The sequence below is a fragment of the Vombatus ursinus genome, unplaced genomic scaffold (assembly GCF_900497805.2).
Source record: "Vombatus ursinus unplaced genomic scaffold, bare-nosed wombat genome assembly UNPS02009132.1, whole genome shotgun sequence".
NCBI lineage: Eukaryota > Metazoa > Chordata > Mammalia > Diprotodontia > Vombatidae > Vombatus > Vombatus ursinus.
In genome coordinates this window covers 4,253,670-4,279,483 of record NW_020948910.1, presented here as the reverse complement: position 1 = coordinate 4,279,483, position 25,814 = coordinate 4,253,670, and the positions used below count along the sequence as shown (strand labels likewise).

At 37.9% G+C, this 25,814-nt stretch overlaps 1 protein-coding gene across 3 annotated transcripts in view; it reads left to right on the top strand.

Moving 5' to 3' along the window:
• The window catches only part of PHACTR2 (phosphatase and actin regulator 2), a 173,581-nt gene that overhangs the window by 48,613 nt on the left and 99,154 nt on the right, over positions 1 to 25,814 (top strand). For all 3 annotated transcript variants that reach the window (XM_027850729.1, XM_027850730.1, XM_027850728.1), the window contains exon 2: positions 12,782 to 12,949. In XM_027850729.1, the coding sequence (XP_027706530.1) occupies positions 12,782 to 12,949 (168 nt within the window). The remainder of the gene's footprint in view (positions 1 to 12,781; positions 12,950 to 25,814) is intronic.

The window sequence follows — 25,814 nt, the reverse complement described above, 5'->3', positions numbered from 1 at the left end:
GAAAACCTCCAAGTCCAGTATTCTATGCTGCAGTGCTTAGAATTCACATCACTAGGAAAGGAAGAAACATTTATATAGCTCTTACTCTATACCAGGCACTGTGATAGGCACTTTATAAATATTACCTTATTTGATCCTCACAACAACCCTGGGAGCAGCTAGCTGCTATTATCACCCCCATTTTACAACTGAAGAAACTGAGGCAAACAGAGGTAAAGTGACTTGTACATGGTCACACAGCTAGTAAGTGTCTGAGGCTAGATTTGAACTCAGGTCTTCCTTATTCTAGGCCTAGCTCTCTACACACTGAGCCACCAGCCACCCCTGAGGTGGTCCTGGAGTAATGAGGAGCATCCCAAGCTTGGAAGGCCCTAAGGTGTAATTGGTTGCTGCGAGCATTATAGATGTAGGGCAGGTTCCTTCATCCTTGTGGCAAGGTGCCAGGGTGTTTTATTAATGGCCTGTATGGGGGTTCTTAACTGGGGGCTCATGAGCTTTTTAAAATATTATTTTGATAACCATTTCAATATAATGGGTTTCCTTTATAATCCTATATATTTTATTTTGTTCATTTAAAAACATTATTCCGAGAAGGGGTCCATAGACTGTACCAGATGGCCAAAGAGGACCATGCCACAAAAAGGGTTAAGCCCTGGCGCAAACCACCATTCTCTTTTGACATCTATAGTTTCTTGTTCTTGCAACATAACTGCTGCCAGGACTTCTTGACCTGCAACCAGGCATAGCACCAGTGAGTGAAGTCTTCCTGCTTCTCCCAGGGCTTCCCATTCAATCACTATCACCTCCTGCTATCTGAAATAGCCGTGGGTCTGAATGTAATGTATGAATCCAATACCAGTGCTGCTAAATCCATCCTCTGTGGGAGATTTTTTCACAGCTCTGTCCCAGGTGGAAATTATCATTTAGCCACCTACTTAAAATCACATGGTTTTTTTCGCAGTTGGTTTTATTTCAAAGCCGAAGAAATCTAACAGCTTATGATGATTTCCTGAAGTTAAATCTCTGAGCACATGTCAAAGCAAAGCATGTTAATTCATTATTTTGATGTGGTTGAATTTCAGGTCTTTCTCATTGGGCAGTTTTCTGACTAGAGATTCTTTGAATTTTTCTCTCCTCCACCCCACTCCCCTCTAACCCCTAAAAAAGAGAGAAGAGCTGAAGAGAGAAGAGAGGAGTGAGGAAAAGAAAGGGGTGGGGGGGACCCACTAAAACATTGTTTCTTTTCTTGCTAGTATTCCTCACTTTCCCTGGCAAACTTGTTACTCATAATAAGTAGAGCAGCAGTCCATCCTCTGGCACATTGTTGGTGGGAGGGACTTGGATACTAGAAGCTTGGGCTACTTCTGTTTACATTAAAAACAGCTCTCCTATTTGCGGTGACTCTTTTTTGACTCAGACAGCCCAAATTCCATTAAGCTCCAGAACCAAGCAATTTCATTTTGTCTGTGAAATGTCCTGCAGCAAGTCCATGTGATATTGTTCTTGTCGGTAAATCTGGAGAACATGCAGCTGCACAAACATATTGATTCTGTGAGACTGGAGGCCAAGAGTTTAACCTCTGGAATCTCCTGACTCCACATGGGTGGATGGGAGCCTTTGTAGACGTAAGGATGTCTTAAGTAATATTTCCCTTTGGGGGCATAAGATTAAGGGAGAGACCTCGGTGGATAAACCAAGAAACTGGTAATAATCTCAAGCATCTGATTTTAAAATCATAATAAAAGCCTGGCTGTAAAAAAGATTCTGTACACAACAGCTACAATCCCTATAAAAGGAAACAACATGAATGTCTATATCTCCACCGTCTTTTTAGTATAATGGAAAGGGTGTGAAATTTGGAAGATCTGAGTTCAAATTTCAGCTAAGAATCTCAGAGAGGTAAAGTGAGTAGGAATGTCTTCATCTGTATTGCAAGAAAGTTGATCTATATGACCTCTGAGGGTCTCTTACATTAGAATGTGATGACAGGGACTGTTTTTGCTTTTCTTTGTATGCCTTGCACTTAGCACAGCTCCTGAGTAAACATTTAATAAATGCTTGATGACTGGCTGACTTCTGTCACCAAACCTTTGATCCTAAGACTAGATTGCACATACAGCTAGAGTGAAGATAACCAAGTTCTCACTAAGATGCCGGTTGCACAGGGAAACATGTTATATTAAAAAAAAAAAAAAGGTTGGCATAGGTTTTTGCCTCAAAACCTAAAGAATAGGATTATTAGACCATGTAGAAAAATGTAACTCAGGGAGCACCTAGGTGGCACAGCGGATAGAGTTCTGGCCTTGGAGTTAGGAGGACCTGAGTTCAAATCCAGCCTCAAACACTTCACCCTTACTAGCTGTGTGACTCTGGGCAAGTCACTTAACCCCAATTGCCTCACCCCCCCAAAAATGTAATTCCTTATTCCACTGATCCCATTATTATTCTTTTGGATTATTGTACCCTACTCACCTTCCAAATAGAAGTTCCTTTCCTCCTATTTTGACAGGCAGCTTGATGTAGTAGATAAAATACTAGACCTGGAGTTAGGAAGACCTAAGTTTGAATCCTGCCTCAGATCCTGACTACCTGCATGATCCTGAGCAAATCACTTTACCTCACAGGGTTGCTATGAGAATCAAATAAAATATAAGACAACAAGCATTTATTAAGTGCTTACTGTGTGGTAGGCACCATACTAAGTGCTGGAAAGAAAAATGCACGCCCTTTGCAAACCTTAAAATATTATATAAATGTTAGCTATTATTATTATTATGTGTGAGGAGTTGAGATCCCAAGTTCCTTGTAGGATGGGTCTTCCCAGCTCAAATCAATTAATCAGCAAGCATTGATTAAACATCAACTATGTACCTGGGACCACGCACAAAGGAAAAACGAAGGAAATTAGACTGTTAAAGGAACTGGAAGGGCCTTTAGAAATCATTTGCTCCAATCCCTTCATTTTTCATTTGAGGAGACTGATGTCCAGACAGGAAAAGTGAACCCAGGATCACTTAGTTAGCAGCAGAGTTAAGGCTACAAGTCAAGGTGCTTAGCTCCCTGTCCAATGCTTTCTCCACAATACCATGTTGCCTAATTTAGATTATATAGAAGCAAGCCTGTTAAACTCATGCAAAATGAAACAAACAAACAAACCCTCTTTGGGGTCTTAATTAATTATCTAAGTTGGTGAAGGTGAGGGAACAAGCATTTATTAAGTGCCCACCATTTACATTGATCATACAAAAAGTATTTCACTGCCAAAGCTCCCCTTTTTTGAGCCCTCTGATAAATAGTTTGGTGTTAACGTTAGAGCTATCTGGGCAGCTAGATGGCACAGTGGATAGTTGTGGGGCCTGGTGTCAGGAAGACTTCCTGAATTCAAATCTGGCCTCAGATACTTACTAGCTGTGTGACCCTGGGCAAGTCACTTAACCTTGATTGACCCCCCCCCAAAGTAAATAAAATAATAATCATTGCTTCCTCCTTTAGAATAACCTTGCTGATGCAAACTCATCCTGTAAGTTAGCCATTCTCCTTTATGTACAATAAGAACTTGTTCATTCTCAGGCAGGTCCACAGAAAACGCAAAAACTCAAGTGAAAACATAATGTAGTCATCCTAATCTTAACTTTAATCTCAGTGAAACTAGGGACACAGGTCTCCAGCCTTCATTTTGTTCCCTAAAATGTACTTAAACAGTTCTACCTCTTGAGGATGCCATTCAGTGTCGCATATTCAAGAGTATTTATAGCAGTACTTTTTATGGAAACAGAATGACTGTCTATTGATTGAAGAATGGCCAGCTAAGTTATAATATATGAATGTGATGGATTATTGTACTGTAGGAAGCAATAATGGGAGGAATCAAGAGAAACATATGAACCACTGCCGGGAACAGGCGATGGACATGTGGCTAGAATGATATAAATAGGAGCAACACTGATAGACAAGGCCTCAGATTCTGCCCATTTCACTTTTCATCCATTTATACAATTTTTTTCCTCATAAACATTATTTTTTTTGGTACAACAAAATTCCACCAATTCCTACACCATAATTTGTTCAGCCATTCTGCAGCTGATGAGCACTTATCATTGGCTACATTTCTTGGCTACAACAAAACTCACTAATTTCTTAGCTCCTTGTAATACGGATGGCTTCCACCAAGGTACCTTTCTAATGACCTACTTATCACTAAATCCAATGGCCTTTCCCCCTCCATCATTATTTTTCATTTTCCTTTTAGCATTTGACACTGTTGACAACTTCCTCCCCACCTCCCTCCACCCCTACCATATTGAGATCCTTTCTTCCTTTGGCTTCTATAACACTATACTTTAATTGTTCACCATCTCACTTCCATCTTTCTTGTCCCTTAAACTTAAGTGACCTTCTAGATTCTGAATTGGGTTCCCTTTACTGTTCTCTCTATATTCTCTCAGTTAATGACTTCATTCACTCTTATGACTTCATTTGTCACCTCCATGCAGGTGACTCTCAAGTCTATATGTATATCTATCTCCACTCCCAACTTCTCTCCAGATATTCAGCGTCATAACTGCTTAAAATGGCATGTCAGCATCTTAAACTGAACTTCTTCAGTACAGAACTTATCATCTTTCCACCCAAATCTGTCCTTCTCCTATATTTTCTATTTCTTTTAATAGCATCATCAAAAGCTTAATGAAACAGGTCCACAAATTTGGAATCATATCTTTACCTTTTTTCTTCTTCTTATTCTTTCTCTCACCTCATATCTGAGTTTGCTAAAATACAAGTCTGGCCATTCCACCCCTTACTCAGAAATCTTCAAAGGCTCTCTATTGCCTCTGGGAGGAAAATATAAACTCTTTCTTCAAGACTAGCATTAAAACCCTCAGAAATCTAGATCCCACTTACCTTTCCAGTCTTCTCTTCTTATTGTTCTCCTTTCCATGCTATACATTCAAGTAAAATTAGCTTACTAGATTTCTATTTCTCCCGTCCATAAATTTGGATAAGTAGTCCCCCATATCAAGAAAGTAGCCCCTCAGGGGCAGCTAGGTGGCGCAGTGGGGGGGCAGCTAAGTGGCAAGGGGATAGAGCACCAGCCCTGGAATCAGGAGGACCTGAGTTCAAATCCGGCCTCAGACACATAACACTTACTAGTTGTGTGGCCCTGGGCAAGTCACTTAACCCCCACTGCCCAACAAAAAAAAAAAAAGGAAAAAGAAAAAAAAGAAAGTAGCCTCTCCAAATCTCTCCCCCTTTCTATACTTCCCTTTGAGCATATTTCTGGAGCCATCTCTTATGGAACTTTTCTAATTTATTTTACTTCTCTCAGTTGCCAGTATTCTCTCCCTCTGGAAATAATCTTGTCTATCATGATTTTCCTAAAACGCATATCTGACCATGTCACTTTCTTATTCAGTAACCACCAATGGCTCCCTATTACCTTTAGGATCAGATAATAACTTCTCTGTTTTGATATTTAAAATCCTTCACCATCTGGCCCCAATCCACTTTTCCAACCTTATTGACCATTATTTTGCTCCACACATCCTTTGGTACAGCCAAACTAGCCTTCTTGCTATTTCTCATGCATGGCATCTCTTGTCTCCATGACTTTTCATTGGCTATCCCTGCCCTCCCCCCATACCTAAAATGCACTCCCTCCCTTTCTCCCCTCTTTGAATCTCTAATTTCCTTTAAGGCTAAATTCAAATGATGCCTGCTACCAGATGCCTTTCCTTACCCCTCTGGCTTGTAATACTTTCTCCCATAAATCACCTTGTATCTATTTAGGTTGTTTTTGGTTTTGGTTTTTTGCATACCTTTATTTGTACTTGTTGTTTTCCCTACTACAATGCTAGGTCCTTGAGAATAAAGATTGTTTACACTTTTGTCTTTGCATCTCCTGGGGCTAGCACAGTGGTTGAGATATGGTAAGTGCTTAATAAATGCTTGTTGACTGATTAATTGATTCAGCTTTTAGTGCCGCTTTCATTTGTATTATTGTGGTCATTGTGTATGTAGTTATCTTGGCTTTGCTTTTTTCACTTTGTAACTCTTCATTCAAGTTTTCCCAAGTTTTTCTGCATTTTAAAATATTTTTTCATGTATTATAATTATATCTCATCATATTAATATCCCATAATTTGTTCAATTATAACTCAGTCATTGAAAGCCTCCTTTCTTTCCAGTTCCATGCTACAAAGAATGCTTCTATAAATATTTTGTTATGTGGGTTTGTTTTTTCTGACATTGGCTTCTTTGGCATCCCTCCTTTCCTTTTCCATTGCAATCATAGTAGTTCAGGAACTCATCTCTAGATGGTGAATAGCTGTCCAAATAGTCTTCTTGTCTTCAGTTGATTGCCTCTCCAATCCATTCTCAACAACGCTACCTTGTAGTCTTCCAAATACTCTACTCTGATTACTTCATTCCTCTACTCAAAAATGTTCAATGGTACTTCATTGCCTATTGGATAGATTATGCATTCCTGATCTTAGTCATTAGTCGATATGGATCCAATCTATCTTTTCAGTTTTATTACCCTCGCTACATTCTCCACTTGGCTAGCTAAACTGGACTAATTGCCATTCCTCAGTCCTATTCCTTCTCTTATCTCTATACTGTTGCACATGTCAACTCTCCCACCATTTCTGAAATCTCTATTCCCCCTATCAATGTCTTTTGAAATATCTCTCCTTCTTTTCAAGACACAAATTTGATGCCATCCCCTCTGAAGCCCTTCCCTGATTATCTCCTTCTTCCTTTAATGAAAATAATCTTTCCTTCAAATTTCTTATGGCATTTTTCCTGTCCTCCTTTTTCCTTATCATAACCTGCCCCATGTCATTTATGTGTGTGTTGTTGGAAACATTATGTGGCGTTGGAAAGAGCTTTGGAAATCATGATCTCAGACAAAGCAAAAGCAAAAATAGTCCTATTTTAAAAAAGATAATCATGGAAACTACATTTTGATAAAAGGTAAAAATTTTACAGCAAGTTTCTTTGATAAAAGCCTCATTTTCCAAATAGATAGAAAACTGAGTCAAATTTATAAAAATAAGAACCATTGTTTAGTTGATAAATGGTCAAAGGAGATGAACAAACAGTTTTCAGAAGAAGAAATCAAAGCTCTCTGTAGTCATATAAAAGTGTTCTACATCACTATTGATTAGAAAAAAGACAAATTAAAACAACTATGAGGTACCACTTTACACCTATCAGAAATGACAAATGCTGGAGGAGATAAGGGAAAACAAGTACAGTAATGACCTGTCAGTGGAGTAGTGAACTAGTCTAATCATTTTGGAAAACAATCTGGAACCATCCTCAAAGGCTATGAAATCGTGCATGGCATTTAATCCAACAGTACCACTACTTGGTCTGTATCCCAAAGAGATAAAAAGAAAAGGACCTATATGCACAAAAATAGTTATAGTAGCACTTTTTGTAGTGGCAAAGAATTGGAAATTGAAGGGATGCTCATTAACTGGGGAATGGCTCAACAAGTTGTGGCATATTATTGTAATGCTATTGTGCTATAAGAAATGATGAGGGGGGTTGTTTCAGAAAAACATGCCAAGACCTATATGAACTGATGTAAAGTGAATTGAGAAGAGCCAGGAGATCATTGTGCACAATAACAGCAATGTTGTAGTGGTGATCAACTGTGAAAGACATGGCTACTCTGATCAATATAGTGATCCAAGATAATTCCAAAGGATTCATGATAAAAAACCAATGCTATCCATCTCTAGAAAGAGACCTGATGAACTCTAAGTGCAAATTAAAATATATTCCCCACCCCTTTCTTTTTTTGTGATACAGCTAATATGGAAATGTTTTGCATGATTTCACACATATAATTCATATCATTGTTTGCCTTCTTAGTAGGTAGGGGTGGGAAGGAGGGAGAGAATCTGGAACTCAATTTAAAAAGAAATGAATGCTTTAAAAAAAATAGTAAATTGAGGGGGAAGAAAGCATTGGACTTACCGCCTTGGCTTGAATCACATGTTGCTTGTGTGATTATGGAAGGAAAGAAGGAAGGAAGAGAGGAGAGAAAGAAGCAGGCATTTATTAATTATCTACTTTGTACTAGGCACTGTACTAAGTGATCTTACAATCTTATTTAATTGTACGTGTCATTATTATTCCCATTTTACAGTTGAGGAAACTGAGGCAAACCAGTTAAAGTGACTTGCCCATGGTTACACAGCTTGTAAGTGTCAAGGCCATATTTGAACTCAGGTCTTCTGTCTCCAAGCTCAGTGCTGGATCTACTGTGTCATCTACTTGCCTCTATGGGAAAGTCGATTAACTTCTCTGATCCTCAGTTTCTTAAGCTGTGAAATCTACTACTTGCATTAACTACCTACTTCTCAGGGTTGTTGTGAAAAGTACTTTGTAAAACTTGAAGTGCTATTTCAATCAATTGTTGTTATTGTTATCATTGTACTCTATACTCATTAAGAGTATAGTCTATGTTGTCTAGCTTTTGCATAAAGCAGATTTGTGTAAAATGTTTATCGAAATGAAATAAACCTTCATTTCTTTAAATTGATTCAGCTGTGTGGTTCAGACATCCTCCCTTCCCTTTCTCAGAAAAGTCAAAGTTAGGCTTAGCTTATCAGCAACTTGAGCCTTTGTGAAGGGAGGTATGATAAAAACCAATAGAGAAAACTGAAAATCTGCTGAGCATTTGGGATGTCCTGGGGAAGGATGCTATATAAATAGAATCATAGAATGCGAGACTTAGAGATTTTCCAAGATGATGCAAATTGGTTCTTGAAGCAAGACACATTTATTATCTTTTGCCTCAGAGTTGGTGGCCCCTAATGAGATAGTCAAATGCACAAGGGCAAGGAAGAAGGGACTGGAAACAAAGGATACATCTGGAATATGATCACCAGAGAAACAAGAAAGGATACAGCTGTGTCTCAGTCAGCAGAGGTGACAGGACGTATCCTCTATTCAGCCAACAGAGGAGTATTGGAATATCACCAGACTTTGGGCAAAATGATTCTCAGACTATGACAGGAAGAGGAAAGTGATTGATGAAACTGGGAGAATCACATACCCTCCTGTCCTGGAACTCAGATTACATCAATCTCTCCTTATTCCTCCCCATTTAATATGAGAATACCCGGGTCCCATTCCATACAACAAAGCAACTCAATAAAGTGGAGAACAGCCATGAATTTCATAGGAATGGTTGTAGTCTCACATAGGCATGTTTGTTTAATTTCCCACTTTTGAAGTCCCAGGCAAGGAACTGCTGACTTATCAAGGGTGCATGCATATAGGGCGGAGGTTTCCCAGCTTAGAAAATTCTAAGCACAGAAGGTTCTAGAAAAGGAGCACGGATGGGGTGAGGTAGGGATGCCCAGCAGGACAGTATGTACATCTAATGCAAAAGATAGCCTGCCACAAGGAAAGTTACTGTAAGCAAAGTTTAAGAGATTATCTACTCCTGTCTCTTCCCTTTATCTATGAGAAAATTGAGACACTCATAGTTTAGTGACTTTTCTAAAATCATACAACTAAATAGTGGAGTCATAGCAAGAACACAGATTTCCTGCCTTTCAGTTCATCAATCTTTCCATTACATATTAATTCATTTCTCTTTAGTTCTTACACTCTTCCTTCAAAATTTCAGCATAGTTCAACCCTCAGCTTGGGAGGGAAATCTTGAAGGTGACTTGACTCCAAATGTCATTCCCCGATATTGTTATATATATAAGAGCATTCCTAGATGAATCTTAGACTGTTTTAAAAATAAATTTTATTTTTCACTATTTTGTACTTAATAAACACAGATTAAAATGAACATCTCCTTCAAACAGCTTGATTTTTTTTAAAAAAAAAAAGCATGTGCAAATTCAACATGTTAGTTTTAAAGATGAGATTATATCTCCCTATGAATCATCTTCTGTTTTTGTCTACCTGTTGTTTTAAGTGCTTGTAATCATAAAATTTTGCAGTTGATTTGCCTTCCTAGTTATTTTTTGTTCTATCAGATATACAAATGTTGTCTGAACTCAACCCACTTGAGTGGAGGGAGGTATCTCAGAAATTCATTGGGTATCAGGGCAAACAAGCTCAAGATAAGAGATTTCCTGTGCACAATTAGCACACAAATAATGAATCATTATTTATGTTTCAAAATATTTACATGTTACATTTAAAAATTCCCTCAAGTAAGTATGAAAAGGAAAATTCTAATAAGTAGACAGGGATTTAATACTTAAAAGTGGAACACACATTAGAAATCATCTAATACAAACCCTTCATTTTGTAGATGAGGAAACTGAGAACCATGGAGGTGAAGATACTTGCCTAAAATGTAACAGCTAATAAATAACAGTCAGAATTCAAAACCAGTTCCTCAGATTTCAAATTTAGGGTACTTTACCCTATGTCACCTTGTATTGATGACATGGGATCTTAAAAATAAATTTTGAGCAGTGACTAGAACTCAAGTGAACTTAATGACCCCTACCACCATCAGCAAGTGGAGTATAGAGTTAGGGGTCTTATCTCTGTAGAAATGATGAATTCATTGGGCTCATAATTAAAATATTTATAGAGGAAAACATATTAATGGTTTTAATTGATTTTAAAATAACATTTTATTGGTGTCTTTTGTTTTCATATCACAATTATTTCTGGTTACTTCCCTTCTTTCACCAAACCAGTAAGTCCTTTCTTGTGACAAAGAAAAAGAATCAAGCAAATACAAAAGACTGGGTGACCTTGTCTGACAATGTATGCAGCATTGAATATCCAGAGTCCCTCATGTCTTCACCACAGAGAAGTATGTTTCCTCCCCTCTCATCTCTTGCCAAAATTGGTCTTAATGTAAAGTTTTGTCTGGGGGAAAGATTTAGGGATCAAAAGCAGTTGTGGTCTTGAGAATATCCTGAAGAAATAGTAGACCTTTGATGGAAGGCAGAGACACATAACTACTCAGAGAGAGGTGACTAACTGCATCCCTCCCCAAAGTTCAGATTTGAAATGATCATTTTCCTAACTGTAGCCATTTCACTAATGGTACTGAACATGATTGCTTTTTAATTCTAATTAATAAAATGGCTAATCATGAAACAAATAGAAAGATATGTATACATGATATACATGTATGCATATGCATGTATATATACATGTTTGTGTAAGTGCATGTAGATAGAAAGTAATCAGAATTGCAAGTGCATAATAAATGAAGACAGTGGTGAATTTTCAAGATAAATTATTCTTAAGAAATTAAGACTTTGAAATGTCAGCTTCACTACCACACCCTATTACCTACTACCTTAGTCTTTCATTCAGAAGCTTATTTTATATACTTTTGATTTTTCCCTTCAGGAAAAGCTAAGATTTGAATTGCTGATGAATGGTTTTGTGTGGAAAGTAAATTTCTAAGGGGGCTGTATCATGAATAGGAAATTGAGGATTCTTTAGAGAACAATTGGTGATGACCTCTTTATACTCATGGATTGAATATTTCTAGTGAAATTGACTTCATACTCTTCTCCCAGTGTGATATAGTGGAAACATGCACTGGTTCTGAAGTCTGAGGTTGAAACCTTGCTACTGACACTCGCTTGGTGATCTTGGGCAAATAACCCTGCTTCCCTGCATCTCAGATTCCTCATGTGTAAAATGAGCGGGTTGGAGTATCTGGCTCCTGAAGATATTCCCTGCTTTAAATCTGTGATCTTCTTCTGTTTCAACAAGTTTGATCTGTGAGAAGTTAATCCTTCAATAGGAACAGAGCACAGTGATTCCAGGCAGAGGATAAGGCACATGTTCTGGTTGGATTTGGATTTTGTGGTATTCATATCTGCTCCAGAAAATTGTTAGGGCATGATGAATATGTGTGTGAGGATGAGAAGAGCCCTTATTATCAGGAAAAACTTCTGAATAATTGGACTCCCTAAAAATTGGGATGGGCTACTACTGGAGGTGTTTGGGTTCTCCTTCCTTGCATGGAGGTGGAGGAGGACAAGCTGAATTTGGGCTGGATCGTGTATATATGAAAGGAAATAGTGGAAAATAAGTCTGGGAAGATATTTTGGAACCAATAGGCCACTTTCCCTAATGAATAGGATGTATATGTGTGTGTGTGTGTATGTATGTATGTATGTATGTATGTATGTATGTATGTATGTATGTATGTATGTATGTATGAATGTTTGAATGTGTATACAAGGGCAGCTAGGTGGCCCTGTGGATAGAGTGCCAGGTTTGGAGTTAGGAAGATTCATCTTCCTTAGTTCAAATGTGGTCTCAGACACTTCCTACCTGTGTGACCCTGAGCAAGTCACTTAACCATGTTTGCCTCAGTTTCTTCATCTATCAAATGAGCTGGAGAAGGAAATGGCAAACCATTCCAGTATCTTTACCAAGAAAACTCCAAATGGGATCACAGAGAGTTGGACACAAGTGAAACGATTAACTAACAACAAAAACAACATATATGTATGTACAATATCCTCCCCCCCATCCCAATAACAAGCATTTCTTTTCTTGCCCTTTAACTTCTCTTCCAACAGTTGACCAAGAAAAAAGGAGAAGAAAACCCTAAAAATAAATATAAAGTCATTTGATTGATTTATATTAAAGGAAGTTTCCTCTGCTAGAAAACAATATAACCAGGGCAAAGGAACTCTCATTTGATATTCTCATTGGAGTCAGAATATGACTTCTTGAAATGAGAAGAGGCAAATGGACTGACCTTTGGTTTTATTTCAATCCTAATTTGCTCTTTTTTCTTCCCTTCGTACAGTTGATGGGCTGGATAAGGCTTCCATTGCAAACTCAGATGGACCCACTACAGGTTCCCAGACACCTCCTTTCAAGAGAAAGGGTAAACTCTCTTCTATAGGCAAGATCTTTAAACCTTGGAAATGGAGAAAAAAGAAGACCAGTGACAAATTTAGAGAGACCTCAGCAGGTATGAGTTTCATAATTTTAGTAGATGGAGATTAAAAAACTGTAAATTTTTGAAAATCATGTGAAGCAAGGCCTTGTCAAATAGGTGAGAAGCTTAATCGGATCCATTGTTGATGGAATGATTGAGAGGAAACTCTCTCAAGATTCTAATTCTGCCCTCTTCCTCATTTTGTATTTGTAGCATGTTCTGTTTTGTAAATATATACTTTCAGGCTTGTGTAGAGAACTATTTGTATTTGAGAAGAGAGAGATGAAGTTGTGGATAACAGGAAAGTCATGATGTCAAGACTACTCTCATCTATTACCTGCACAGTAGCTGGTGGTGATATTGCTCGAGTTAAATTTTGAAACAGGAAACGAAAATGTGTTCACTTGTTTTGCTTGCAAGTTTATATGGGTATATGTGAAAGAAATTATATTTGTCATGCTTTAATATTTAGCAAACTGCTGTCTCACAATTGGTATAAATTGAGGCATCAATTAACACGGACTCTACATGGTGTTAAGACCCAACTGTTGACTAAATCTGTGTTTGGGAGTCCTTTATTCGGTGAGTTCTGAAATAAATCCCTGTTACATAGCAGATGCTGCCTTAAATGCTGGGATATAGAGCCAAAAAGTGAAACAGAACTTGCCATTCACACAGAGAGGGCATAGCAACAGAAAGAAAGGAAAGGGACCCAGGACAGACCACAGGTGTCCTCCATATCTAGGGAGGCAGGGAAATATGATGATCCCTGAGTGGGAATGGGCAGATAGATAGGAAGGGAACAAGGAGAGAATAGTGTCATGAAAGCCCAGGGAAGCAAAAGTGTTCAAGAAGAGGCAAGAGGCAGGTAGGAAGCAAGCAGTTATTAAATGCCTATTATATGCCAGACAGAGTGAACCTTGTCAATACTGAAATGGTCAAGGCTGAGGATTGAGACTCAGTCACTGGATTTAGCAATTGAGAGACTATTGGTAATTATGAAGAGCGGTTTCATTAAGTGGTAAAATTGGAAGCCCTGAACCATGTGGTCAGTGCCTTCAATATAGGTGATGATACTGAGAGTCACCAATGATTCCATCAGGCTTTAAATGCTTTTATATTTAATTTTATATATTCTGACAAACATCCTCATGAGTTACGAAAGAAGTCCCCTTGTCTCCATTCTTCCATAACCAAAATCCATTATACAACAATTGACTCTCCAAAAATAAAAAATAAAAAGCATGCTTTGAAAGCTCAGTATCAGATTAAAACATGTAGAAATAAATATCAGCACCATTATACCTCTTAACTTTCAATAAAATAGGTGAAGTTTTTCTCACATGATTTGACTATGAGTAGCTTTGTGCTTATTCTCCTACATGTCCAACAGCTTGCCTGACCGTGAATAGTACAACCTAACCCTTTGAGTGACTGTCCAGGGCCTCAAAAAACACATCTAGGGAAAGACCAGGGACATGAACTGTCTTTTAGGTCTACAGCTGTGGAACAAAAAACATATGCCTTGTCCAGCTAAGGTGAAAGGGACAGAGAGCAAGAAGGAAGGCACCCTGGGGAAACCCTCAGACTCTGAGGCATTTGCAGCTGTATAAATAATCATAATAAAACAAATGTAACATTTAAAAAGAGAGATTACTCTAGGAAAACATTAAAACAACAAAATTATTGGACTTTATTTTTTCCAGTGGCAAGTTGTTCCTTTGTATAGAAGGCAACATGGTGCAGCCAATAGGTTCAGTGCAGACAAACTGGGGGAAAGAAGGATTAGTAATTTCTATATATATGCCTTTTTTCTTCAGCCCTTTCCTGGAATCTGTGCTACTTTCTCTCTTATAATAATAATCACATTTAGGTAGCATTTTAAGATTCGCAAAGCACTTCTTTCACAGTATACTCATGCATTACGGCAGTACAAATAGCATTTTTCCTATTGTACATATGAGGAAACTGAGGCTCAGAGAGGTTAAATGATTTGCCTATGGTCCTTGAACATTTCTTAACAGTCCCTTTTCCTTATCTCTTCCTCTTACTTATTTAAGCCACGTTTCCACTACTGCTGCTGTTCAAGGAAAAATTAATATTCTGTGTACTGTGAAATCTGCCACATGTTGATTGGGAACCAGAGTGGGCAAGCTAGCTAAAGTGAGCCATTAAACAATCCATTTGCTCCCTTTTTTCTTTCACTGGAAGGTTTTATAGGAATGGAATGAGAAGGGAGTAAGAGTTTGTACAGCATATACTATGATGTGTCAGAAACTATAAAAAGCACTTTTTCTATAAATATCTCATTTGGTCCTCACAACCCTGTGAGATGCTTAGTTATTATTCATCTTATGATTGAGGAAACTGAGGCAGACAGAGGTGAAGTGACTTGACTATGGTTATACAACTATTAAATGTCAGACTGGATTTGAACCCAGGTCTTCATGACTCCAGACCCAGTTCTCTATCCAACTGTACCACCTGCTGCCTCAGCTGCCTTATAAAAGCTGAGCATCAGAACGTTATTTGTGGACCTCACTCACCTAGTTCCAGAATGCCACTAAGTTAAGAATCTAGAGAGGATAATTAAATGTTGCATTAATTGGCCCTTTTGGGTTTTGCTTCAGAATTATTCCTGAACGTGTTTGTGTGCATTTTATATCATACTCCTCTGTATCTGTTTTTCCAAACACACTTAAAAAGTTACTAATATTGTATATGTTACAAATGTCCTTTTACCCAACGATTCCATTGTATGTATTTAACTTTTGAACTACTAGTGAGTGTTGCAGATTGTGCTAGTTGAATGTAAAACAAAAAGTACTTTGTGCATCATTTTTCAGTTTTTCTCGGATGTGTGTGTCAGATTCATAGAGATATCAATGGGCTTGACAATGGATGAAAAGAAATTTTTTTTTTTTTAGCTTTTAGGATCATAGATTCATAACTGGAAGGGACCCTAGACCATCTAGTACAACCCCCTCATTGTGTACATGATGAAACTGAGGCCCAAGGAAATAAGCATCAGATGGGGGCTTTTACTCAAGGCCTTCTACTACAAAGCCAGTGCTTTCTCCATGATGTCATAATTATTATTCAGTGCCTACTATGTGCCTAGCACTTTACAAATATAATTTCATTTGATCTTAATGTACCACCCTTTAAGGTAGGTTCTGTTATCTCCACTTTGTGGTTGAAGAAACTGAGACAGACAGAGGTTAAATGACTTGCCCAGGATCACACAACTATTAAGTGTCTAAAATCATATTTGAACTCAGGTCTTCTTGATGTTAGGCCCAGAGCTCTATCCACTGTGCCTCTGTAAAAACAGATGAAATTAAACCTATGATATCTCCCACACAGGGCAGGTAGGTGGTGCAGTGAATAAAGTACCAGGCCTGGAGTCAGAAAGACCTCTCTTCCTGAGTTCAAATGTGACCTCAGATACTTCCCAGCAGTGTGACCCTGGGCAAGTAACTTAAACCCATTTGCCTCAGTTTTCTCATCTGTCAAATGAGCTGGAGAAGGAAACGGCAAACCACTCTAGCATCTTTGCCAGGAAAGCTCCAAATGGGGTGGTGAAGAGTCAGACATGACTGAAATGACTGAACAGCAGCAAATCTCCCATACAGATTGTAAGCATGTGTTTGTGCAGATAACTCCTCAGCTGGAACCTTGGTCTCATTATATGCAGCCTGATGTCACCTGATGATGTAGGAAGGGTTCAGAGAGTCTGTGAAGTCACCATATGATTAAGAGTGTGTAAATATTTTTATTTACATTAATTCAGATGTTGATATGCTATACACCCATCTGTTAGAGGCTTCATTTCATCCAGTGTGTTTTTAATGATTAAAAATAGCCCACACTCACTAACCTTGTTACAAAACAGTTCATCTCAAAAGCTGTTGCCAGCCCTGTGGTTTCTGAGAGCTCACATAACTTCACTACACACCATCCTTCAGCAAAAGGAGCAGGAAATCCAGGAAGGAATTGAATGCTGCAGCTTAAACATTTTGTTATGACTTCCTTTCTTAGATCCAAACTCAAGGGCTTGATTTAGATGAGCAAACAAGACAAAGGTCAGAAAGCCACCTCCCCTATTTCAAAGCTGGATATAGCCCACTCATTTTACTCTTCTTTTCATGGGGGAGGAGAGGCAAGTGTTGAAGTGTGCTACCCTCCTCAAAGACTCACTTGAAACTTAGAAGAAAGTATTCTTGTGAACTGGTTGGGTTCCAAAAGTTCATCTGAAGTCAGTTGTTTGGTACTCATGCTTTCCCCATGGAAACCATGGGGAAATGGTGGCCAGGTTTCCAGGCCAGACAAGAAAAGTCTTTTAATCCAAAATGTAGCTGAATTTGCTTGCTCTGCAAGGATTTTTTTTCTTTTCTCTTATTATTAGTGATAATTACTAGATATTATATATTATTAGATATTATCAGTGACCAAATAGTTGTTAATAGTTTACAATTATTCTTTTCCCAGTTATTTGTTCATATCATTTGACCACTTACCCATTAGGGAATTATTTTGGGCCTTACACAGTTGTGTTTAAGAAGGCAAATCTTTTTTTTTTAAGAAGTTTATTGATTATTTAAAAATTTTTAATTTCCCAATACCACTGCTGAGTAGAACCATACCTTGAAATAAAATACAGCTAAACAAAGCAAACTGACACATTGATTGTGTCTGGCTGACTAAACCTCATTCCAAACCACTAGTCTGCTGAGAAGCAGGAGGTATGATGCCCCATCAGTCCTCTGGAGACATGACTGGTCAGTACATTGATCTGAGTTCTGATGACTTTTAGTGTCGATTTAAAAAAAAAATATTGTGGTCACTATGTAAATAGCTCTTTCAGTGTACTATATACAAAGCAGTCTGCTGGGTACTAAGGATTCAAAGATAAAAGTGAAACTAATCCTTGCCCATACGGGGCTGACAACATAACAAAGGATAATAATGTGTGCATGTGTGTGTGTACATGTGCACATGCACATATTTGTATGACTGCATATATGTGCATATATACACACACATACCCTGCCAAATACTGTGGGGAAGGTATTGATATCTGGAGGGATCAGGAAAGGCTTCATGAAGAAGGTGGCTAAGCTGAAAGTCGGATTTAAACTTAGCTTTTCTAAGAGTCAGAAGCAGGGTGGGCCTCTGCTTAAGGCACAGAGACAAGAAATAGAATGCCACATATGAGAAATGAGTCCAGTTTGCCTGGATTGTAGTGTAGATAAAGAGGAGTAATATATAATAAGGCTAGTTAGGTGGGCTGGAGCCAGGTTGTAAAGGGATTTGAATGCCAAAAAAAGCAGTTCATCCTAGATGGTAATAGGGGGTCAGTGGAGTTGATTGAGCTTTGACAGTGGCATGGTCAGATCTGCATTTTATGAAAATCACTTTAGCAACCCTGTAGAGGATGGATTGAACAGGGGACAGACTTGAGGGAGGGAGAACAATTAGTGGTTATTATAATAGTATAGGAGACAAGTGATGAAGGCCTGAAATGTAGTGATAGCCTTGTGAGTAGAGAGAAGGGGACAGGTATGAGTGATGTTTGTTGTAGGAAAATGGCAAGGTTTGATTGAATATTTGGGGTTAGATATGTGGGGTGAGTGAGTGAGGAGTTGAGGGTGACACCAGGATTGCAAAGCTGGATGATATTAGAAAGATGATGATGTCCTCAAAAGAAATAGGGAAACTTGAAAGGGAGGAGGGAATGGGTTTAGGGGAAAGATAACGAGTTCTGTTTTGCACTTATTGAGTTTGTGATGCCTTTATGAGTGACTGAAATTCACAAGAGATACTGGGGCTGGTTATCCAGATCTTCAAGACATCAGTCCATTCATATGATGACACAAGATACATTATAAATTTAGATATTCATGATTTGGGGACTGCTTGATTTTGAAAATTTTTCATAATAAAAGGATGCTCATTTTGCCATTTCTCTTTAAACATCAGTTGGGTAGACATCTGAAGGACCTACCTTAAACTGTGTCAAGGGTTGAAAATTGGCATTAAGACAGAAATATGTTCACATGTGATGAATATTAACAGTTGGGGAGTGAGGGGAAGTAATTACCTTGTTCTATAGTGAAGGATCAGGAATAGCCATATAAGAATGGCATAACTGTTAATAACTGACATAGGGCATTAAGCTTTGCAAAGCATTTTACAAACATTTGTATTGCTTGCATCTCACAACAACCCTTAAGGTAAATGCTATTGATACTATTATTTACATTTTACAGAAAAGGAAGCTCACCCTGAGAAGTGTTAGAGACATGCTTGTTTCTGAAGGGGGATTCAAATCCAGGTATTCCTGACTATTCATTATACCATGCTGCTGCAATAACTCAATGACCATTTGAACAAATGGAGAAAATGGTCAAACTGATTATATGGTATTCTACAGGGGAAAAAAACAATAATAAAAAGGGGAAATGAGTTTGTTTTATTGGATTCAGCCAGTTCCTAGGGAGCTTTTTAAAAACTGAAGTCTGTCTAGCCAAGTCAATGTATGAGATTATGTGGGTGTGAGAGATGGTAAGCTCTCTTATCCTACTGTTTATTATGAGAATGATGATAGCACTAAAAACTGACTGCTTGTCAGTTTCCAAGAAGGGACATCAAATCCAGTAGAAAGAGAGTATACATTCCCGTTGCATTTCCTCACATTGTGTTATGTTTTATTTTTGATTCACTCAGTATCATGTGGGTAGACAGTAAACAAACAAATAACAAAAAGCCCTGTTTTACCTTTCCCCTTAAGGGATATTTATCCTTTGTAGAAATAAATTGTCCTTTGTTATTTTTTTCCTCTTTGTTTACCGTGGTTTCAATGAATAGTTTTGTAAAGATTAATACATGAGGAAATTAGCTTTCAATCAAAAACCTAAATAGCCAACCAGTCACATTACTGGGCAAACTAACAATATTTAGAAATATAGAATTTTGGAGGTGGAAATGATTTCACAGGTTATATAGTCCAATTTCCTTGTTTTGCAGGTGAGAAATTAAAAATCCTGGGAAGTAAAAGGACTTTCTCAAGGGAACAGGTAGTGCAAATACATGGACAGATGATGGAATGCCATAAATTGAGGAATAATATGGCCCACTGTATTAGCAATAATCCAGCTAATAAGTAGTAGAGTGAGGACTAGAACCCAGTGTTTATTCTATATATCACACTGCCTTCAGTTAGAATTAAGAAGTGCCAGTGCCCAGAATTCCCAAATGGATATGATTTCAAAAAAAATAAGGACTATTATTTTGATACTTTTGAAGGAACTATAAATTCTTCTCTGTGGGTAGTACCTCCATAGACACAGATAAATTGCCATGGCTACAAAATGTATAACCTCATGACCAACTTTATGAAGGATCTATGTTCTGTTGCCAGACTTATGCTGGATGCTCTTCCAGCTTGGTAAAATGTTGCAGAATTTGTGCTGTACTGGTGTAATCTCAATGAAGGATAAGCAGAGCATCACTCAACCAAAAAGCTTTTATTAAGAGCTAGGTAGCACAATAGATAGAGTGTTGGACCTGGAGTCAGGAAGTCTCATCTGCCTGAGTTCAAATCTCGCCTCAGACACTTACTAGCTGTATGATCCTTAACTTAACCCTGTTTGCCACAGTTTCCTCACCTGTCAAATAATCTGGAGAAGGAAATGGCAAACTCTTCCACTATCTTTGTTAAGAAAATCCCAGATGGGATCACGAAGAATTGGGCACAACTGAAAAGACTGAACAAAGTGCTTACCATGTACCAAGGACTACACAGGTCTCTGGGGATAAAAAGACAAAAATGAAATAGCCCCTGCTCTCAAGGAATTAATATTATATGGGGGTGGGGATGATGGAGATAAAATATGTATACCTTTAAGTTATGTTAAGTTATACATGGTAATTTTGGTAAGTTATGTTAAGTTATGTATATAGCAATTTTGGTAGTTGTAGTAGTGGGGAAATACTAGCAGCTTGGGGGATTGGGAAAGACCTTCTGTAAAAGGGGTATTTTAGGTAAACTTTGAAGGAAACTAGGTTTTCTGAGAGGCAGAGGTTAGGAGGGAGTGTTTATCATACACTAAAGACAGTTTTACAAGTTCATAGAAATAGTAGATAAAATTTGGTATATGAGGAAGAGACAGAAGGCCAGTTTAGCTAACCTATTGAGTACTTGAACAAGAATACTATATAATAAAGCTATAAAAGTTGGAGCCAGATTTTAAAAGGCTTTAAGTGCTACATAGAAGAGCTTTTAGTTTGTCCTAGATATAACAGGGAGCCACTCAAGTTTACTGAGAAGGTGAATGACCAAGTAAGACTAGTGCTTTAGGAAATATCACTTGGACAACTGTGTGGGAAGATGGATTAGAAAGGGGAGAGACCCAAGGCAAGGAAAGTAATTGAGAAACTATCAGAATAGTCTAGTTCAGTGGTTTCTAAATTGGGGGGAGGGCTGGGAAGGAGGCATATGGCATAACCACAAGGAATATTTGTTTAATCATAGGGTCAGAGAGTGGGAACATGGATTGCATCCCATCCTCCCAGAAGCTCTCCATCATGGAGCTTGTCTCCTCCACAACCATTCTACTCCCTTCACTCATTATGGCACCAAACTCCCCAGTCTGCCCCTTCCCACCACTGGTCTCCTGTGGCTATGAAAGTTCCCAACCTTTCTCCTCTCTCCACTAGATTTTGTGACAGGTACACAGGTACCTGTTAAGGTAAAAGTTTCCCTCAGTGTCCTTACTCCCTCCTCCCCAGAACACTTTGGGGTTGCTTACAGTAGATGATTCTCAACTCTGGTTGGGTGAGTAAGAGCCTACCTTCCCTACACACATTTAATTTTTGGTAGGATAGAATGAATTGGGTAACATGAACAGGCTTGGGTGAGTTATGATCTGCATAGCAGATCTTATTACGTAATCTTTTTCCAGTCCGATTCCAAATCTCCCTATTTCTTTTGAGGGCATCTTCATTCCTTTAGTCACCCAGTTTCACAGCTTTGATTTATATCTCTAGCACTTAGCACAGTACCTGATACATATATAAATAACAGATTCTGGTTAACTGACTGAATCCTCATTCGCACACAATAATCAGCTGCCAAATATTACGGTTTCTAATCCATGGTATCTCTCATATCTGTTTCTTTCTATGCAAACATCCCCCACTCTCATCCCGTCACATACCACCTCTGGACTGTACTATTGCCATAAACTTAGAATGGTTCTCCCCTGCCTCAAATCTGTCTCCTATCCAATCTATCCTCTACATAGCTGCCAAAGTGATTTTCCCTAAAGCATAAATCTGACCATGTCACTTTACTACTCAGTAAACTTTTGTGGCTTCCTAATGCTTCTAGGATCAAATATTAATTCATCATTATCTCATCCATTTAAAATTCTTTTTTACAATCTATTGACTTTTTAGTACATTATACAAGTTATTTAAAAATAAATATTTTGAGGGATTCTTCAATTTTTTTTAACGATAAAAATGTGGTTAAAACTTGGAAAACTCTGGGTTAGTGAGCAGCAATGAAAGTTTGAGTTTGGGTTGTGACTGTGTGAGTGGAGACAGAAATAAATCAGAAAGATGTTAGCGGGGTAAATTTGACAGAATTTGGAACCTAATAGGGATTTGTGAGGTGAGGAAAGGTGAACATCTCAAAGATTACTACAAAGTTCCAAACCTGAGTAACTAGAAGGATGATTGGTGCACTCTTGACAGAAACAGAGATTGAGTGGTTTTGAATATGTAGAGAAAAGAGAGCCCAGAATAGAGCCTTGATTCATACCCACAGTTAAAGGGCAAAGTTTAAAAAAAAAAAAAAAAGCAGACTTGCAGGTTGGAAGAGAACAGAGTCATGACAACCCAAGTAGGAAGGAGTATCTAGGAAGCTGGGGTGTTCACCAGTTTCAAATGCAGCGGAGAAGTCAAAGATCAGGAGTGAGAAAAGGTTATTCAAATGAGCAATTAAAAATCCTTGGTAACTTTGGAGAGAGTAGTTTCAGGTGAGTGTTGTTGTCTAAAGCTAAATCGCAAAGGATTGAGGAATGAAAAGAGGAAGTGGAAGCAACTAGGAGAGACATCTTTTTTCCAGGTATTTTTAATTAGGGAAAGATTGAAGATGGGGGAGTGGGGGGATTTGAAAGCAATCTGCAAGAAGATATGGGATCAAAGGTACAAGTGGAGGGATAGGCTTCAGTGGAGGATGCAGAATGCTATTTTTAAAATTGTCATAAAATGTATTCCTGGACATACTATTTTTAATAATTGAGGATGATCTTTTATTTCCTATTTATTTGATTTGTTTTGTTTTTTATTTGTTTTTGGCTAGGCAATGGGATTAAGTGACTTGCCCAGGGTCACACAGCTAGTGTCAAGTATCTGAGGCTGGATTTGAACTCAGGTCCTCCTGACTCCAGGGCCAGTGCTCTATCCACTGTATCACCTAGCTGCCCCATTTCCTATTTATTTGAGAAAATATTTATTTTATTTATTCTGAGCTTTGGATATTTTTATTTGTCTGGCAAAAGCCTGATTTCTTTCTAAATGCTCTAACATTTTCAAAGGAAGAATAAATTCATACAGGGGAAGTCAACTCAGATAAGCAAGAATGAAAAAATCATTTTTCACTGAGGACGCCATGGAAACGTTCTCATGTGAATCACTAGTGATACTGATTTTGTTGACTCTAATTTTTTTAAAGATCTTTCTGCCCACCTGAATAAAACATAAGAGCAAAAAAGTGAGATTTGTTCTCTCCTTTTCTTCACAAATTTGACAGAAAGGGAGGACAGCAAGGAAAGAAACCCTCTGATGTAAATGGCATAACAGAAGGATGAACCTTTATTTTTCTGAGGGAAGATCTGAGTGTTAAAGTGCCTTGCTTGGTTGGATGCTAATATTCTAATTCCTTTTTCCTCTGAAACATGCTACCTTCATAGATCCTACATAGATCTGTGATCCATAAAGTGTCATAGCAGCTTTCCCTCAGACATAGTTTAGGGGATTCATGTCAGGAAAAGCCATTATTTTATTTTCTTTGTATATGGTTTCCCTTTGTTTTGTTTTGTGTTTCTTCATCCTGTGGTGAGAATCCGGTCTTTATCACAGAGAGCTAAGTCTCTTTGGCTTCCATATCTTCCTGATTAATTTCCCACTTGGAATGCAAATTACTCTTTTAATTCAAGTTGACTTCTTTTGTGTACATTGGGAGGAGTTTGGGCAGCTGGGCTTACTTATAAAGCCATTTGCTCCCTGATTTCTCTTGCCATTTCCCAAACTCAGACCCTCCATTTTCTGAAGTTGAGTGTAATGAACTCTTTTCTAAATTTATAGAGGTCTCAGTTTGTCTCTCTAAGCAAAAAGCGTATTTTTAGTACATTTTATAAAGCCCAGGACTATTCCCAGGTTGTAGGAGGGTCAATAGGTAGGGAAAGGAATGTGATACCTGAAATTTATAAATTATAAACATAATTATAAACAAAATTATAAACATAATTCCTGTCCGAGATAAACATGATCTAGTTGAAGAAACAAGATGAGCACACATGAAATAACTAGAGAATAGGTTTTTTCTAGTAAAATTGTATTTTTAAAATATCTTCAGATTTATTTTCCATCTCTAATATTATAGTGGTAGGTGTTAGACATTTATGTAGTACTTCATATTCCAAAATGTTTTTTGGTTTTAAAAATAAATAAATGTTAAGTGTAACAAGGGCAAAATGTTAGTGGCTTTAAGTGAGATTGACTTGTGCTTTCAAATCTGGTGTGTGATGTATTGCTCTGGACCTCATCCTTTCTCTGTGGGGAATTACTCTCTGCCTGATACAACATTCTGAGTTGCAGCGTTCCTACTCTTTTGAGTACTCCATTCCTGCCCTTTAGGAAAAAGAACTCTTCATTTGCCTTTCTTCATAGCACTTTCAGAGACACTTGGGATTCTCCACTCCTCAACTGTTTATTCTTGTGAAGCCAGGCAGGAAGAGAGGAATCCATCTAAACAGAAGTTGTAGCTTTTTGTTTCATTTTTTTTAATAGCTAATTGGGCCATCTCTTCCTAGCTGCTGGCCAGTGGTCCATTGGAGAACTAAATAATGAGTACCTGGTGACATTTCTCGTCCATTTGAAAGGTTATCAGCTGCCAGACCCAAAAGGATGAGATTTCATCAGAAAATTTGGCCAAGGGGTGGTATTGGGTTTAAAAATAATAATACAATTGTGAAGGGACGTGCAAATCAGTGTTAACTTTAGTTTCAGCTGCTAACTATATTAGCTCTTAACCTATTTCACATCTGCTAGAGAATGGAAAAAAATAAATCAGCACTAAACAGACCTTCCCTCCCATTCTCAACTTAACAAAATAGAACTATTTCTGTACCAGATTTTCCTTCTTGCTATTTCCCTAAGCCAGCGGAAGTGGGAAAATTACTGTTTATGTAAAGAATTTTTCTACCTTTCATTTCCTCACGTTCATGGTAGTTAGATGAACTTTCCTTCAATTTAAATGCAGTTTCTGAAACATGAAAGCCATATCTAGACTGGGTTGTGAGATGCCATTTAAATGCTAATAGACAGCATAACTCCAAAATAGCTGGCTTGGTTTTCTCATTTTTTAAGGTACAGAAGGAGTAGCAAATCAACACTTGAAAAAGATTATGGTCAATTCAGCATCTCTTGACCTTTACATATATATAAAACCTTCCTGAAAAGGTGAGTGTTGAGCAAAAAATGTTTAAGTAGAATTACTACTTTTCTTAACTTATATTACCATCCTATAGCTATATTCCCATGGGATAAATTTAAGCACTGATATGCAATAAAAAATTAGATGTAAGAATATTAATATTCATTTCAA